Genomic DNA, 18721 nt, shown 5'->3' with positions numbered 1-18721 from the left:
GAGCATTTACACTGTTTCTGAACAGTCTGACAGGTGTAAGCTTAGAACTTTGGGGACAAAAAAAATACTAGTTTGCTGTCACCAAACTGAATCTTCTGAGTTTTAAGGGGAAAAAATGGATTTTTTTTTTGAGTATATAATCTGGGTGGAAATAAATGTCATTTCAGAATTTCGTGTGAGGCAGGCTCTTCGGTTAAAGAAGTTGAGATATGACAAGGCTAAGCAAAGTTAAAATAGGTTCCTCTGAACTGTTTTTATATGATTGGGGAGCATAGTGGCTTACGACTTTATTAACAACCGGCCCTGCCATTTTTTTCTCCTGATTCATTTAGTTACATCTCAGCATACCTGTTAGAATCATAGCTGCTAGCTGTATATGTTCCTGTATTTTGTCTGATATGTTCTTAGCTCCTTTGGAGTATAGGTGTGAAAATTAGGCTCTGGAGAGATCAAATAGCTCAGTCTGATGGCTGATTAAAAGCAATGTGTGTTAGAAGCCAAGTGGGGAAACTTCCAAAGAGCTGGTTTCTGTCACTCTTCATTATCACCACCCAGTGTGAATCCCTGCTTTCTGGAATTGTTTGCCTTCTTTTTAAAAATTAATTAATTAACTAATTAATTAATTTTTATTAGGTATTTTCTTCATTTACATTTCCAATGCTATCCCAAAAGTCCCCCATACCCTCTCCCCCCACTCCTCTTCCCACCCACTCCCACTTCTTGGCCCTGGGTGTTTCCCCTGTACTGAGGCATATAAAGTTTGAACGACCAATGGGCCTCTCTTCCCAGTGATGGCCAATTAGGCCATCTTTTGCTACATATGCAGCTAGAGACATGAGCTGGGGGGGGGGGTGTACTGGTTAGTTCATATTGTTGTTCCACCTATAGGGTTGCAGACCCCTTCAGCTCCTTGGATACCTTCTCTAGTTCCTCCATTGGGGACCCTCTGATCCATCCAATAGCTGACTGTGAACATCCACTTCTGTGTTTGCCTTCTAATGAGAAGTTTTCAGCCCCTCCCGATGAAGCTATGACAATGGGGAAAAAAAACAACAAATACACAAAGCTCAATTTTATGTGTGTAGGTGTGTTTGTAGTTGCATTCACATATGGTTTAGATGAGACTGGGAGGTGCTTTGTTCTCTCCCATATTTTATGCCTCTTTAGACCTTACTGTCATCCTTGAACTTGAAAATCACATTTATGCAAGTTCTTCTTTTGCAGCGGCCCTAATTAGAGGAAATCGTAAAAACTGTGCTCAGTTTTCTGGTTCCCTCGACTGGCTGATCAGCAGACTGGAAAGACTGGAAGCATCCTCAGGTATGTTCCTCGTTTTCTTCTTGATGTGTACGGTGTTTTTTCTTGTTTACTTAAAGACAGAACAAACTTGTGAGTTCAGTGTTATGTGTTTTCTTTTGAATTGGTTGAATTTTTTTTTTTAATTTATATTACGTCACCGCCATCCTGAGCTGGTCCTAAACAGTCTTAATATAACAACAGAGTTCCTGAAAGAAGAGAGTCCATTCTGGAATATGAATGAGCATGGTCTGAGAACACAGATTTGGGTTACCCCAAGTCTATGTTCCAATGTAGAAGCGGTTTCTCCAAGTTTGTATAGTACCAGAACAAAGAGAGCCATGGGTCAGGGCACTTTCCCAATGCTTCAACAGAAACATGGAGTAGACCAGTTAACAGCAGAGGAAGGAAGCTCAGCTGTAGGCTGCAGAGCTATTTAATGACAAGTAGCCCTTGAGTTGCTGGAAACAAGTTGTTGTGTGTTATAAGAAGAAAGAACCAGGATATGTTTGTTAGAGGCATGAGATAGTGTGGGGAAAGGGGATGCCTCTGCAGACCTGTGCTGGCTGGGTTTGTGTGTCAACTGGACATAAGCTGGAATTATCACAGAGAAAGGAGCCTCCCTTGAGGAAATGCCTCCATGAGATCCAGTTGTAAGGCATTTTCTCAGTTAGTGATCATAGGGGGAGGGCCTAGCCCATTGTGGGTAGTGCCATCCCTGGGCTGATAGTCTTGGGTTCTATAAGAAAGCAAACTGAGCAAACCAGAGGAAACAAGCCAGTAAGTAAGATATCTCCATGGCTTTTGTATCAGTCTGCTTGAATCTCTCAATGGGTCGGCTTGAGTTCCAGTCCTGACTTCCTTTGGTGATGAACAGCAGCGCAAAAGTGCAAGCTGAATAAACCCTTTCCTCCCCAACTTGCTTCTTGGTTATGATGTTTTGTGCAGGAATAGAAACCCTAAGACAGGGCCCATGGTGAGCCACCCCCCCCCAAGGATATAATATGGAAGAGTTTAGGATATGGGGAGAGGAGGTGAAGAGGGAGGAGAGAGAGAGAGAGAGAGAGAGAGAGAGAGAGAGAGAGAGAGAGAGAGAGAGAGAGAGAGGGAGAGGGAGAGGAGAGGAGAGGAGAGGAGAGGAGAGGAGAGGAGAGAAGAGGAGAGGAGAGAAGAGAAGAGAAGAGAAAGTAGAGGAGTAGAGGCTGGCTATGAACTTGTGAAGAGAGGTGAGGAGGGGAATGGGGGGAGAAGGGACAGAGAGGCAAGAGAGTAAGAGGGTAAGAGAGAGAGGAGAGGGCAAACAGCCCCTTTTATAGTGAGTCAGGCATACCTGGCTGTTGCTAGGTAACTGTGGGGTGGGGCCTAGAAAGAATGTTAACATAAGTGGTTTGTTAATATGTTATGAGAGGTTTAATCTGTTAGGTACAAGGATGTCAAGTCAGACTCAGAAGTGCAAGGAATGGCTATGAAGGATGCTGAAGATAGCAAAAGATAAATCTTAATTAAGCTCTGGACCTGTACCGTACCAACCATTCCACCACTGCCTGCATCCCAGTCAGTTACTCCGCCCTGCAGAAGGGCCGGTGGGAGGTGCAGCCTTGTTTTCCAGGGAACCTCAGTTTACAGTGGAGAGTTCCACAAAAGCTTGTAGTTTTATATTTATAAATAAGGCTAGTGATACAGCTCTGAAGTCAACTAGAGAGCTAGAATTCTTCATCTTCCTCAAGCTGATGATTCCCAAAATGCTCAATGAAAAAACAACAACAACAACAACAACCCTTTAGATTTTAGGATGTGGAGTCTTACTTTTTTCCTTTGTATTCAAATGAATTGTAGGTGCAAAGATATTTAGGTAAATGTGGGAATTTAGTTCCCCGAATGATACAGTGACTCACTATAAAAGGGGCTGTTTGCCCTCTCCTCTCTCTCTTACCCTCTTACTCTCTTGCCTCTCTGTCCCTTCTCCCCCCATTCCCCTCCTCACCTCTCTTCACAAGTTCATAGCCAGCCTCTACTCCTCTACTTTCTCTTCTCTTCTCTTCTCTTCTCTTCTCTTCTCTTCTCTTCTCTTCTCTTCTCTTCTCTTCTCTTCTCTTCTCTTCTCTTCTCTCTCTTTCTCTTTCTCTCTCTCTCTTTCTCCTCTCTCTTTCTTCTCTCTCTCTCTCTCTCTCTCTCTCTTTCTCTCTTTCTCTCTCTCTCTCTCCCCTCCCTCTTCACCTCCTCTCCCCATATCCTCAACTCTTCCATATTTAAAGAGGTTTTATAAACTGTTGAAGATCATCCACAAAATACAACTTGGTTCTGGGCAGAAACTCTGAAAATCTCTTAGCTTTGACCAGTGTCTTTCCATCCTCCCTGATAAAACTGTCCTTTCTGCCCTGGTTCACTTGTTTTAGTTTCTACCTGGGAAATCAGCTGGGATCTAAGGGATTAAATATCACTGTCTGTTCTTTCAACTGTGCATGTTTAAACACAACTATAGACATCCGTGCCTTGTTGGCAAGTGTTCATGGGAAAGACTGCAGCTTAGCAAGAGCAAGTACAGTGGATGAAGATGAAGTGTTTGTCATCACCAGCTGTTCTCAACCTTCCTAAGATTGTGACCCTTTGATACAATTCCTCTGGCCATGGTGACCCCCCAACCATAAGATTTGCTACTCCATAACTGTAATTTTGTTACTGTAATGAGTCCCAATGTAAATATCTGATGTGTAAGATATCTGATATGCAACCCCCAAGGGGATCATAACCCACCGGTGAGAAATGTCGCTTTGGGTGATCTCAGCTCTGGTACTGTTTACAGGAATGAGTCAGCTAAAGAAAGGCAGCCTATTAGTCAGGAGCAAGGTGGACTTCTGCTGTATCGTCCTTAGAACACTGTGAACCTGCACAGCTTTGCAGTGATGGAAGAGTTCTCAGTTGGGAAGCCTGCCAACTCCCCTCCAGTGCAGAACCAGTGCAAGAGTTTTTGGGGGTGGGCTTCAGATGCCAGAGCTGTGAAACGGCGTTCAGTTCCTGGACACGGGATGCTTTAAGTACCCACAGTTATCATAGTTAATGATTTCTTGGAAATTTGAAGCTCTTCATAGTCTAGAGGCATTACTTCCACCACTTTGTACAGGAGCATCTCAGACTCTGGTGCCTTATGAAGTCTTCTTCCTTGATACATGGTTAGATGTGACATGTTGAGTCAAAAAGAGACAAGGTTCTTAGGTTAATTTTTTGAGAATCACTATTGCTGAAGAGATGCCATTACTCTCACTTCCTTTTACCACAAAATAAGTTGTAACTAGGACTGAAGAGATAAACAGAGGCAGAGTAGAATAGTCTCTACTTCATTAGGAAGGCTTCTTTTATGTTGTTGTATTTTATCAACAAGATGACATGTAGCAAGTGTGGGGATCCTGCAAAAGAAACTCCAAATGAAATAGAGCAATGGGCATGGCAGGGGTGGGGGTGGGGGAATGGGGGAGTTAAAAAATGGTCAATTCTACTGTTTCCTGACATCTTTGTCTTCTTCAGAGTGCTTTTCTTAAAGCAGATGGAGAAGGGAGAAGGCAAATTCCATTGCTAGAAAATGGTTCTTACAATGAAAGAGTGCTCCAGCTGTTTTAAAATCAGCGATAAATGGTGCCCTGCCTCATGATGTAGCTGCATGGTTCTATAATCATTTTCCATGGTTACTTGAAAACCGTTATTCACTTTGAACTGTGGTGCTAAGGAAGAAGGAATAGCAAGGCTTGCTGGATTCTGGCTTTCAGGTGGGAATATTTCGTGATTGGCTCAGTCATGGGTGACTCATCGAGACTATTCAATGGTTGGTGGAGTTATGGCTTCTACAATGTATTTTGTTACTCATTAAGACTGCAGGTTCTCAAATGGGCAGAAGTTTCCTATGTAGAGTTATTGTACTTGCACAGTTTCTACTTCTACCTTAGTGGTATCTTTCATGATTATTTTATGGTGATTCTTTCTCGTTTATCGAGAGTTTTAGAAAGAAGATAGGTTTGTTTACTATATTGCAAAGGACATTTGGGTAAGCACAGTAGCAAATGTACCATATGCAGCCTACTTGATTCCTGGGGTAACAGATACCCGACTACATGGTCTGAAAACCTTTCTTGTCCTGTGAGTTTCAGCTTCTTCTTCAAGACTTAAAGGGCCCGAGACTCATCTATTTAAACACTGATGAGAGGCTGAGACTCTGAGAACTATGGGTACTACAACAGGACACCCTCCAGATTTACTAGTGTGGCAGGAACCACTGGATATGGCCACTACACTCACAAACTCACAGCAGCTCTGGTTTCCAGCACAAGACTAGTACAAGATCAAGCCAGCTCCAATTCTGGCATAGACTGGGAATATGCTGCTGGGCCCTATTGTTTATCAAAGGAGTCATTGACAGTTGATAGGAATGATTGTCCCTTTCCCAGCAACTGCCTGCCTGCTTACTTTCTTGCTTGCTTTCTTCCTTGCTTGCTTGCCTCCTTCCTTCCTTTGGATTTCCCACATACCCTTAGATGGCACCACATCTGTCCATGGTCAGGCATGAAATTAGGATGGGATTGAAATGGATGTGGTGAGCTCGAGCGGAAATGGGGGTGAATGTGATAATGTATGAAACTGTCAAGATTAAGAACTTGACTTTCATAGGCAGTTGCAGGGACTGCATTTCACACACATCTCAGGGTTTGGAGAGCAGTAAGAAGCAATGACTAGCTGAAGGTAAGTGGTTCCTGGGCCCTATCTTTGTCACCAACAAGGCACTACAAGTCGGAAGTTGGATGGCTGACTTCATGTATTGGGTCACAACCAGAATGCAGAGTTTTGCACACTCTACTCAATGTGTACTGGAGGAAGGAAGGTCTTGTACCCTTTATCCATGGCGTGCTGTCAGTATTCCATGTGAAAAGTTATTTAGTCCATTATACAAAATAGCCTTAGGGCCGGCAGCATGACTCTGCAGGTAGAGGTACTTACCACTATAGGCCTGATAACCTGACCTACACAGTGGGAGAGAGCTACCAAAGTTGTCCTTTGATTTTTGCAACACATGTTGCAGTTCACATGCCCACTCATATTAATTAATTAATTAATAAGTTTAATATACATTAGAATAAATCAAAGTACTTCAAGACTATATATGTATTGTATGTGAAGCATAATGGATTTATGTGATCAGACTTGAACTCTGTCCCTAAAATGATATTCTCTTTATGTATAAGCCAATCTAAAACAGCAATGAGGAAACCTCCTGAATCTAAAACACTTCTGGTCCTGATGTTGCAAGCAAGGGGGCTCATTTTGAACATGCCATCTTCCTGAATCCTTGCCATCCTACCATCAGATTTCCATTCAAAGATAGAGAAGGCAGGGCCAGGCACTTACAGCACTTGTTTGAGGTCAAGAGAGAGGAGAGAGGGATTGAGCCTGTGTCAACACTGTGATCTCTGGAGTAATGTCATCTTCCTTCTGCAGTGTGCTCAGACCCATGAGCTTGCAGAGACTAGCCCACTGGATGCACTCATAGATAAACCGATACAGGAAAATCAACAAAAGCCAAAGAGCCTAGGAATATCTGGTAGCATTTGTGATTTAGGTTACCACTGAGCATTTGATTAGCTTTTGTTCTCTGAGTCCGAGTCTCATGTGACCCAAGCAAGCCTTCAACTCAAAGTGTAGTGGAGTATGGCCTTGAACTTCTGATCCTGCAGTCTCCAGTTCCCTCATGCTGGGATTGAATAACAGATATGCACCATCATGGCTCGTTTTAAGCAGCTCTGGGGATCAAACCCCGGGCTTCATGCCTGCTAACCAAATACTCTACCTCCTTACTGAGACACATAGTCAACCTTTATTATCTTAAGATATAACAATGTATCCAAATAAAAATTTGAATACTATAGAATTTCTGATATGGCCATTTGGTTGTTCAATCATGAACTGTTTAGAACTGCAATTCCCCTCTCCTAATGGTCCTTTGGCAACTGTGGTTTCTTTGTCCTTCAAAAAGCCTGGCCCCTTGAACTGAAGAGAGTAGCTGTCAGAAGCCTGATTTGGCAGGGCTGTACATTATCACTGTATTGCTCTCGGTTTGTGTTTTCTCTCAGTCAGTTTACCCCAGGAATCTCACACTCACCTTCCAATTCCAAACTTTAGTCTCTCTTCTTGGCTCATTTGTTTTGCAGACACCCCTCCCAGAGTGAGTTCTGTTACTCTGTGTGCATAAGAATATTATGTGCTGGCTCCCATTTTCACCTCTCCCCTGATTTTGCAAATCTGTGTTCTATTTTCAAACTTAAATTTAGTCAACCCTCCCCCACCCCCCCAATATCACGTGAGCTTGAGGAATAATAAGTTTATTTTCCTCTTTGGCCTCAAAAACATTCTAAAAAATTCAAAATACATTTAATGTTGTCTTTTAGCCATTCACCTTGAAACCACAGCTCTTGCAAACACAATTTTTAAACTATGAATTTGGATACTAATGTGATATATAAATATTTTCTTCCTCCATTCATGTAAGATATAGAAACTCTACTTATGGTAATTTTCATTTGCTTTACCACTTAGGTCTTGGTAACAAAAAGAAAGAAAATTCCATGCTATTTCTTTCTTTTCCCCTTTCTGTTTGCCAGAAGACTTAAAAATAAATTAGTCATTTATCTTATACTGAAACTCAAATCATTTCTTATTTCAGTCTTTGTGTATGCCTGTGGTGTGTGTAAGTGTATGACTATGTGGTATATGTGGGTGTGTTTGTGTGCTTGAGTGCAAGTGTACACATGCCGTGGCATGTGTGTGGAGATCAGAGGACAGTCTCCACGGGTTCTGGGCCTCCATTTCTTCCTCTGTTTGAGATGGCCGTCCTTACTGTTGGCCACGCTGTATACAAGTGTGGCTGACCCATGCGCTTCTAAAGATTCTCTGTTTTAATAGAACCTCTGTTTCTACCTTGCAGTCAGTACTTTGTTCTCATATTACCGTAGTATGTGCTCTTCACATCCAGACCTAGACATATGCCTTTGCTCATGCATCCAGTTTTGCTGTGAGCCTTTGTGAGCCATTATTTGCTAAGAGTCTTCCATTTCTTGGTGTTTTGTTTTGTTTTTGTTTGGTTTTTTTTTTTTATCAACTTCTCATAAAAAACTATTGCCTCAGTCTGGGCTGCTGATTGAGAATGCCCCAAGTCCTGGAAATGTGTTACTGTTCTCAATCCTGGAGGCTTCAGGACAGGCCCTTTGGGTTTTGCCTGGATCTCCTTGTCACTGATAGCTCATCCTTTCCTGGGTGGCAGGGACAAGCCTTCTCCCATAGCTTCCTCCTCTGTGAAGTAGTCAGCCCCTGACTCCTTCAGGTTTTATAGCATCCAGAGATGTATTTTAGAATCGGTGTGCCCCCAGGTCGAGAGTTCTGGTTGACAGCCCCTCAGTTCTGATTTGTGGTGGGGAGCAGCCACAGTCAGTGAATGAATGCCTTAGGACAGCACAATAAAACTGTGTTAATAAAAGTAGGCATCCATGTGCTCTCCAGTAATAAATAATGGAGAGGAAAAAAGGACCACCAGGATAGTGTGGGCAGTTGCCTAACAGTGTCTTCGCATCAGCCGTATAATGTTCTATATGGGCGCAGGATGATGAGTTTGTCTTATCGCTGCAGTTTAGATGTTGGTGACATCGTGGGCAGTTTTGGTACAATGATGTCAGCATATCTATCTCAAGTCTTGGCTTCCTGAATTTCTGTTTTCTTTAACTTTTTTGCTTTCATTACTATCAGGCCGTCAGACAACTGCTAAATTAGCCCCAGAGTTTGAGGTGCTATGTAAATTGAATATCGGTGGATATTGTAACAGATTAATTTACAGTAGGGAAGCCACGATCCACCTGCACCTTGACCTCCCCTGCACAGGACGGGATTCAGGTCAGGTGCAGCTCCTGAGAACGTGCGGGAATGACGTCTACATCCTTGTGTGAACCTAACCTCACAGCAGCAGTTCTAAGGAAGTGAATTCCACTCGAGACATAAGAGCTTTTCTATGGGATTTTAAAAGCTTCTTCCCAGTTCTGTGCTGTCCTTACACACAGAGAAACAGACAGACAGACAGACAGACAGCACTCTGCATGCCATGGCTACAAACAATTGGCACCATCATTATTGGCAGAGATGAGTAACAATGGGTGAATAGTTTATGTATTATTGTTGAAATTACATTTGATTGTGTTTATGTGTATACATGTGTGCACGTGTGTGTGTGTGTGTGTATGTGTGTGTGTGTGTGTGTGTGTGTGTGTGTGTGTGTAAGCATGCTCGTATGGTCAAGCATGCCACAGTGTACTTGTAGAGGTCAGAGGACAACTTGAGGCTTCTACCGTGTGTATCCTGGGGGTACATACTCAGGTTCTCAGGGCTGGCAGCAAGCACCTTTATCAGCTTGAGCCATTTTGCTGGCCCAATGGCAGGACAATAGAAAAAAAAAAAAGGAACATGGTTTTCAGGAACCTTTTCAAGTTGTTGGGCTTGGTTGTAAGTGCTTTACCCATTGACCCCTCTTGCTGGTGTAGGATTATGTTTTAAAAGCCAGGAGGCTTCAGGATCTGCCGGAAGCTACTGTCCATCCGTGTTTGTCTCTGTGTGCCTGACACTCAGGCCTGTTCTGTTCTGTCCTCCTCTCTGACTATCTGGAGGGGATACACTTGCTGCGCTCCCCAAGCCTGCCAGACTGCTTTCGATTATACCACGAGATACAATCACCATCCTCAGCGAAGCTCTCCACCTCTCTCCACTGGGATTTGTCATCTTTGGATATCTGTGTGTTCTGGCAAATGACGCCCGTTGCTTCCCACAGTGCCCTGTGGCAAACAGATTGAGCACTAAGTAATGACATGTGCAAGCAGAGAGAGTACAGTTGAATGACAGAAATAAAAAAGTACCTGGTTCCTAAAAGTGTCAGCCTTCTTTCTGCTTGTTCTCATCTGTAGGTATCCTGGAGGTCCTCCACTGTGTGTTAGTGGAGAGCCCAGAAGCTCTGAATATCATCAAAGAAGGGCATATCAAGTCCATTATCTCGCTTTTAGACAAGCATGGGAGAAACCACAAGGTAAGTTAGCCATCTGATTCCATGAGTGAATTCTAGAATCATTAAATGGTGGAGAGTGGACTCTATATTGAAAAATGCTAGAAGAAAGGATTTTAAATGCTTTTGCCATAATAAATATAAACCAGGGAGAAAAAATAGAATAAATGTACAACAAGCCAAAAAAAGAATAAAATACTGAGAGCCCAAAATATCTAACATGTTATATAATGATTTAGAACAAGGGAGAACAAAATACTATCTTTTTTTCTGGTTTAACAGGTACTTTGAACATTTAACTAATTTCCTACTTTATAGTTAGAAAATGAAATGATACTAATAAAATAAATAATAATTGTATGAGGAGATTGACTCACTTATCATGATTTGAACATGATACTACATATGCATGCATTTCATCAGTGCCTGGTAGCCCATGCATGCACATCAGAGATAGAGATGGGTAAATAAAAATCAATCATAGTTGCGGTTGTGTTTGCCTTGGAAAGTGCGGTTGATGCTTGAGTCACAGTCAACTGGAAGTGCCATCTCTCCCCAGGTCCTGGATGTGCTGTGTTCTCTCTGTGTATGCCATGGAGTTGCTGTCCGCTCTAATCAGCACCTCATCTGTGATAATCTCCTGCCAGGACGAGATCTCTTACTGCAGACCCGTCTTGTGAATCATGTCAGCAGGTAAGTAAGTTGCCACAGACATTGTCATCTCTTCACACCACAGCCAAGTAAGTCTCTCTCTAGGAAGCCAGCAGGGGGGCCGTTTGTTTTCCTAAGGAGTTGTATGTCTCCCCCACTGAACAAGTATTGTTTTCACCAAGTGGATGGGTTAATAAAATAATAGATGAGCCCCACAAAATGTGGACTTAGTGAAAACAGGTGTGAGAGAATTTCTGTTCACTTTCATGTGTAGACGGATTGCCACTGGCACCTTGAGAAGCAGGCTGTAGCTGCACTGTTTTTCAGTAGCTCATGAATGTGCTTACCACAGGTGATAAAAACAATAGTGCCCCAAGCCTAAGACACTTCAATCTGACTAGCTAAGGAAATGTCATATTCCACCAGATCTGCCTTTTAGGGACTCTGATAGTTGAGTATTGCCTACAAGCTACTTAGTGCTATGACTTGTCTATGGCTTGTGCTGTCTGTAATTTGTGAGCTCTCTTTGGTACTGCTCTTTTCTAACTTTTATAGATGTGGATGTAGCTAGTGAGAACCATGCTGTGCTATCCTAGATAAAGAAGTCAGTAAGCCAGGGGGAAAAAAAAATCAACCAACTGTTCTGTGTGGTAGAGTAACTTGGGGCTTTCCTGAAGCTTCTGGCCACTTTATCCTTCTATAAACAGAAGTGGTGTGAGATCTAGACGTCCAGCATCTAGATGTGTATCAGTTTCTAAAAGACTTATTTATGAGATTCAGTTTATGAGTTTGGGTGTATGGTATGTATGGCTACCAGATGCATGCCTGGAGGACAGAGGAAGGCATCAGGTTCCCTGGAGCTGGAGTTATGGACCTGTTGTCATACATGACAGAAACGGCTTGGGAGGGAAGCATTTGTTCTGGCTGCAGCTTGTGGGCACAGGGGGCAGAAGGCATGGCAACAGGGGCATGAGGTGGATGAGGTCTGCACTCAGGAAGTAGAGGGGTGAATGTTGGCACTTAGCTTTCTTGCTCATGACCCAGGCACATGGAATGGCACTGCCCATCTCAATGAACGAAATCTAGAAACATGATCCAAGACATGTTCCGAAGTTGGTCTCCTATATGATTCTAGAACCAGTCAATCTGACAACATCGGGTATCATAGATGTACATCATAGAGAATCAGAAATAATATTTAAAATAATGAGTAATGAAACCAACGGAAGTTTTCTTTGTCCTTTTCTGTCTAAAAGCATGAGGCCTAATATTTTCCTGGGTGTCAGCGAAGGATCAGCACAGTATAAGAAGTGGTACTACGAGCTCATGGTGGACCACACGGAACCCTTTGTGACGGCAGAAGCCACTCACCTGCGAGTGGGCTGGGCTTCCACTGAAGGGTATTCTCCATACCCAGGTGGGGGTGAAGAGTGGGGTGGCAATGGCGTTGGTGACGACCTCTTCTCCTATGGGTTTGATGGCCTTCACCTCTGGTCAGGTAGGCACTGTCCCCTTTCCTTAAACAATTTCCAAATGGCGGTCTTATGACCCTGTTGTACATGTCTGCAAGCTGAGAACATTTGTTGCTCAGAACTTCAATGCTGAGAGGATGAGTACAAGAGTTTAACAAAAAACAGATGTTTTCCAACAGAAAAAGAAACTACTTGTATTAATAGTACATTTCCAAGGCGCTGGGAAGCTTGTGGATATGTGTTTAAAAATGACCTTCTAGTGCATGAACAACCTACAAGAATCTCAGGTGCTTCTGAATCATTTTAACTGTTATGTGCAAAGACTCAGTGTTCATCATAAAAACCATATAACATAATAACTAGTTTTGATTCCTGAGAGTTACTGTAAAACCAGAAGCCAGACAAATGGAAATTCCATGGGATCAGTCCATACATGACATGCTTTGACATACATAGAAAACTTAAAACTACATGAATTGTCAAGAAATCAGCTGCCAATTCTCAGTGTTGATTTAAACACCTATTTGCTAAAAATTTCTTTCTCCAGATCACAAATAGGTACAATTTGCTTTATGTCAAAGTTTAGTTCTTGCATAGTAATATATTATTTTTGCATAACAATATTGCTATCAGATGCTAGGTTTCATCTGGATGTTGCAGGCATGTTCAGTTCAGGAAGCTGCATTTAGAAGACAGTTCTGGGGTGACCTTGACATATCTTAAAGTTAGTAAGTAGAAGACACAGAAAGTTACCTTAAATTGTAAACACTGCACTTTGTCTCTTAGTTGTGAGTGGTGTTCATTTAATAGTGTAGAGGCCTAACAAATTCTGAAAAAGGGCTTAAAATTTAAGTGAACTAGAACCAAGAGTTGATAGTAACGCCATAAATGAGCTCAAAGCACTCTGTAGAGTTATAGCTGCATAATAAGAGTTACTGGCCCTCTTTTATCCAGTTCAAATGTCATGAGAGAAGCCATGTTTTGGATAGCTCCTCTAACCCTTGGAGTTTGTGGCTAGAGGTCCCAGAATAGTTTATACTGTCTCCCTCCAGGTGCATGAACCAATCAGATCAGAGCTATATTGCCTTCCTTGATCCCATAGTAAGACTTTGTTGTCCCAAGGTCAGGAAAAGAGTGCTCAGCCAAACACAGGGCTAAGTTCTGTTTTATGGTATATTTGAACTATAATGCTCTAAACTCCATCACCCTCACTTCTGAGAATTGCTTCATGGGAAATGGGCTCTCTGCTGGATGAATGAGCCACGTTAAGGTGTTTTCTTCTAGGTAGTGGTTGGGGGAAATTGTTGCTTAGATGATATATCCTCGAACTACTTTATTGGGCATTTCCATACTTCTGATCTTACATTCACCTTGAGACTTTCCCTTTGACATATCAGAAAAGCTTTGCCCTGTTGCAACTGAAACCTGGGCTTCATGCTCTTATGGCAAAGCGCTAAATGGAAAAATAAGGACAGAGCATAATGACTGTGTGGATGTGCCACAGTAAGATGGCAGGACACAGACTACCTGGAGAAAATTATCCTGATGCTCTGTAGTCAGGAGAACTTGTTTCCTAACTTTAAAATTTTTTCTTGGTGTGAGGGTTTTTGTTTGTTTGTTTTTGGTGTGTGTGTGTGTGTGTGTGTGTGTGTGTGTGTGTGTGTAGAGAGACAAAAGACCAAAGGACCACCTCTGGTATCAGTCTTTACCTTCCACCCAGTTTGAGACAGGATATCATTACTACTGTGTAGTATAACCCACAGCTTCCAAAGATTCTCATGTCTCATTATAGGGGTGCTGGTATGATAGTCATACATGCTACTGTGTCTGTCTTCTACATGGGATCTGGGGATCTAAACTTGTGTCCTCATGAATGTGTGGCAAGTCTTTATCAAAACTGAGCCACTTCCCTGGCCCTTGTCCATCAACCAGTCATTGTTACTGCTGTAGTGAAGAGCTGTGTTTGCTCCACTGAGGGGCTTGTGGCAAGCTTTACTAATTTGAGGTTCTGTCAACAAGGACCTATGTGAAGTTGATGGAGTTTGCCTACATTCTACATCACATTCATATGAATTGAGACAACATCCCTAGAGTTGCTCTCATATTTTTCTTCCTTTTAACAGTTGCTGTAGGAATTAAAGAAACTGGCAGTTTCTAAGGGAGAACACATGTTTTACCACTGAATATTGTGTAATTAGAGACAAGTATTCCTAGGAACAGGGATTTGACTCCAAGACAAGTTTTGAGTGACATCTTCATTTATTCCTTGACACTCAACTATGTACACCACTGTTATCAGAGCAGCCCAGCTGAGGACAAGAATGGGAAACTCTGGGTATGTTTAGAGAATTGAAATTTAAAACTCTATGGAGGAGGCTATGAAGCGATACAGGAAAGATCAGTGTAGATTCTTCACCCAAAGATGTGTGACTACCTGCTAGTCCTCCTTGTGGACTAAAGCAGAAAACGAGGATTGCCCAATAGAGTGAGTATGCAAGGAGAGGCCCTCTGCCTGGAGATGTGACCATGCACCTTCCACACTGTGTGTGCCCTTCAAACCATGGCCTCTAGTTCTTCACTGACCCGCTGTCTGAGCTACAGGCTTTCCAGCGCAAAGGAAATGGATGACACTTTAGTTTTCATTAGCTTCACCATGGCAATGTCAATCAAACTGAACAATATATTGGATTGTAGTAGATGTGTAATTTTAGTATCTTGGCTAAAATAGAAACATTCTTATTAGCTGTGGGTCTTGACATTAACAAGGGAATCAACGTTTTCCCAGGAGCTGCTTGGCTGTCATGTTTTTGGTTGTCCTTGTTTTTAAAGCTGCTTTTACAATATTCAGGGAGTCCTAGAAGATATACCTAATAATGATCCTGATGCTTGAAGAATTGCATATTGATAAGATCAAAACAGTGTCCACATTTTAGAAAGTGGAGACCATCTACCACTGGTGCTTTAAATGTGTTCTTACTTAGAACACATGCCAGACATTAAAAGGTGTGTGTGTGTGTGTTTATGAAAAACATGGGGAATGGAGATGGAGAGATGTCTCAGTTGGTTCAGAAGACCTGACTTTGATCCCAAGGAGACATAATGGAAGGAGAGAACAGACTGGCACAAATTGTTCTCTAACCTCAAGAAACACATCATGGCACATGTTTGTGCCTGAGTGCATGTGCACATATGTATCTGCCTTAATTTCTTTTCTATTGCTATGAAGAGACACCGAGACCAAGGCAACCCATAACATAAAGCATTTGATACAGGGCTTGCTTACAACTCAGAGGTTTAGTCTTTCATCATCATGGCAGGGAGCATAGCAGCAGGCACGGAAGGCAGTCATGGCGCTGGAGGAGGACTTGAGAGCTACATTCTGACCTGCAGTCAGAAAGTGAGAGACACTGGACATGGTGTGGGCCTTTGAAACCTCAAAGCTCACCCCCAATAGCACATTTCCTCCAACAAGGCCATACCTCTTAATCCTTTTTAAATAGTGCCATTCCCCAATAACTAAGCATTAAAATAAATTAGCCTATGGAAGTCATACAAACAACCATAGAATTTATAAACAAACACATCATAAGGAAATGAAAAATGAATAAAAATTTAAAGCAAAGCATGATTCATGAAGTCTGTTTTTATCTTTGCTCTAATTGTGCCTGTTAGTTTATGTTAAGGCCTCTTGGAACTAATTAGCTGAGGACTTGTGATGTCATCAAGAGTGGGCTGATACCATTGGTTGTCCAGGGGAAAGTATAATACTTGTCAAATAACTTCATGCCTCTGAGTATATTCTGCTGGACCAAAGAAGTCAAGTCAAATTATGTGTAAAACATTATAAAACAAAAGCAAATTGGTGGCAGTTCCTGCTTTTACTATCCTGGCTTTAGTTTGGATTTTTGAAATTATGAGGGCATGTAAGAGAAGAGGCACCAACCGTCGCTGTGCCTGAGACTGCTGCTTCTAAATCATTCCTTTTCAACTTACTAATTCTAGAAGGTTGTAGCGTTTAGTCTTTTGCTTGTAATAAATCAATGCCAGGCATGGTGGCACATGCCCTTAATCTTAGAACTCAGGAGGCACAGGCAGATGGATCTCTGAGTTTAAGACTAGCCTAATTTACAGAGAGTTCTAGGAAAGACAGGGCTACACAGAAAAGCCCTGTCTTGAAAAACAAAACACAATAAACAAAACAAAAATCCTGCAAAACAACAACAAGAAAGGAAGGAAGGGAGGAAGGGAAGGTTGATTGGTTTAGAAGATAAGTCATTTGCCAAGGACTATGCAAATCAAATTGTATGTGGCTGGGTGCTATTGGAAGTTAGATGCTTCTGTAGATATCCTCTGATATTATTTTATTGTCTCTTTAATAATTCTGCATCAAATATTATTCATATGCACATAGAAACTTCTAGAAATAACAAGACCTATTTTCTACCCGAGCTCTATAGCACCTACAAAATAAAAATAAAATAAAATAAAAAGAAAGGAAAATTCGCTTTCTTTTTGACCAAGAGTATCAAGATATCACATGATACTTATTTTGGAGCTTCACACAAGGTACCCATCAAAAAAAACAATTTCAGCGAGAAAGCATCCATTTTGCCTTACAGTTTCAGGGATACAGTCCATCATGGTGGGAAAAGAATGGTGGCAAGAATCAGGAAGAAGGAAGCAACTGGTAACACTGTGTGCAAAGCCAGGAAGCAAAGAGCATCCTTGCTACTGCCAGTTCTCTCTGTAGTCCTCATGCTGTTTGAGACTGCAGCCTAGGGGATGCTGCTGCCCACCTTTAAGGGCTAGATAATGCCTGAGGCCTGTTACTTTGGTGGTTCCGAGTCCTTGCCAGTTGACAGTACATGTTAACCTCCATGGTGGATTTTTCCTTGGCTCCATCACTCTTTCTGTGTGACTCAGAGGATGGTTCTTCATGTTAAGCCTTACCTTATTACTGTTTCCCTCAACAGGTTGTATAGCTCGGACCGTGAGCTCCCCCAACCAGCACCTGCTGAGAACTGACGATGTCATCAGTTGTTGTTTAGATCTAAGTGCCCCCAGCATCTCGTTTCGCATTAATGGACAACCGGTGCAAGGGATGTTTGAGAACTTCAATATCGATGGCCTGTTCTTTCCAGTTGTCAGTTTCTCTGCAGGAATAAAGTTAGTACTTCTCTGCTGCTTGGTCTGTTTCTATTCTTACTTCTCCTACTTCCACAGAGGACTGTCCCATCCTTCACTAACCTTAGTCCTTTGTTCTGAGATGTCTGTTTTCCTATGGGTGTCCACCATAGAGCCCCATGTCTTGCCCACATATTCATTGCTCTGTGGAACACTTCAGGACTCTCCTGCTTTCCGTGACCTGAAACTTCACACCCTTTTCTCAAGTTTACCATGTTGTTTTGTAAAGGAGGATAGATGAAATTCTACAAAAACACTACTTTAATTCCATGATGGCTTGTCATAGCTCATGTTGTCACCAGTTAGTACATTTGTGTGTCTCCCTAATAGGAGAAATTCTCTTATTCCTCCCAACTGTCTTCTTTGCTTTGTTTGCTCTGAAATTTATAATGATTTCCAAGGAATATTTTCATTTATAAAGCAGCATACTGAAAAAAGTAATCCAGAGGCATTAGCTACCCATGAAGATATGGCCACTTCTAGTGTATTTATACAAATTATGCTTCTTTCTCTAAGTTTGCAGATTATTTGAAAGTTTTGCATTATTTTATCATGCTTCCTTTTTTAGGAAGAAATAAAAAGACAGAAAATTAATTATAAGGAGTTAAAATGTTAATTGTTTTTGTAAACTGAACACCTACATCATTACTGTCATGTGACTGTCTCAAACCTCCTTCAATAAAGCTCACATATTTAATTGAACGTAATACACACAAAATCTTAGTGAGTACTTTGCTGTTGTTGAAATTAGTAAAGTACCTGCTTTCTTCAGAAATGGAGGTGACACTTAGGGCTTCTTTAAGGAATTTCTGTAGGAAAATCAGATTGAACACAGTGGCTGGTTTTTCCTAGAAACTGTCCAGATCCTATCATTCTAAACACACAGGTAGTTAGGTCTGATCCTCACTGTGTCTGATTAGTCCTTGGATGTCTTGGGACATGGAGTGGTCAAAAAGATGTCCTTCATTCATAGGAATATGGTAATGTACCTCCCATCATAAAACTGTTCTTTCTAGGTCATCAAGTGCTGGGTCATCTCCGA

At 41.9% G+C, this 18721-nt stretch overlaps 1 protein-coding gene across 21 annotated transcripts in view; it reads left to right on the top strand.

Annotated features, from left to right (window-relative positions):
- Ryr2 (ryanodine receptor 2, cardiac) overlaps nucleotides 1-18721 on the top strand; it is a 553847-nt gene that overhangs the window by 294743 nt on the left and 240383 nt on the right. For all 21 annotated transcript variants that reach the window (XR_003950437.1, XR_003950438.1, XR_003950439.1 and 18 more), the window contains 5 exons: nucleotides 1225-1320; nucleotides 10278-10396; nucleotides 10932-11065; nucleotides 12280-12521; nucleotides 17469-17661. Coding sequence is in view for 18 of the 21 variants with exons in the window: in XM_017315461.2 (XP_017170950.1) it covers nucleotides 1225-1320; nucleotides 10278-10396; nucleotides 10932-11065; nucleotides 12280-12521; nucleotides 17469-17661 (784 nt within the window). In the remaining 3 variants the exon portion in view is untranslated. The remainder of the gene's footprint in view (nucleotides 1-1224; nucleotides 1321-10277; nucleotides 10397-10931; nucleotides 11066-12279; nucleotides 12522-17468; nucleotides 17662-18721) is intronic.

The sequence above is a fragment of the Mus musculus genome, chromosome 13, assembly GCF_000001635.26.
Source record: "Mus musculus strain C57BL/6J chromosome 13, GRCm38.p6 C57BL/6J".
NCBI classification, from domain to species: Eukaryota; Metazoa; Chordata; class Mammalia; order Rodentia; family Muridae; genus Mus; species Mus musculus.
This window is presented reverse-complemented; position numbering and strand designations above follow the sequence as displayed.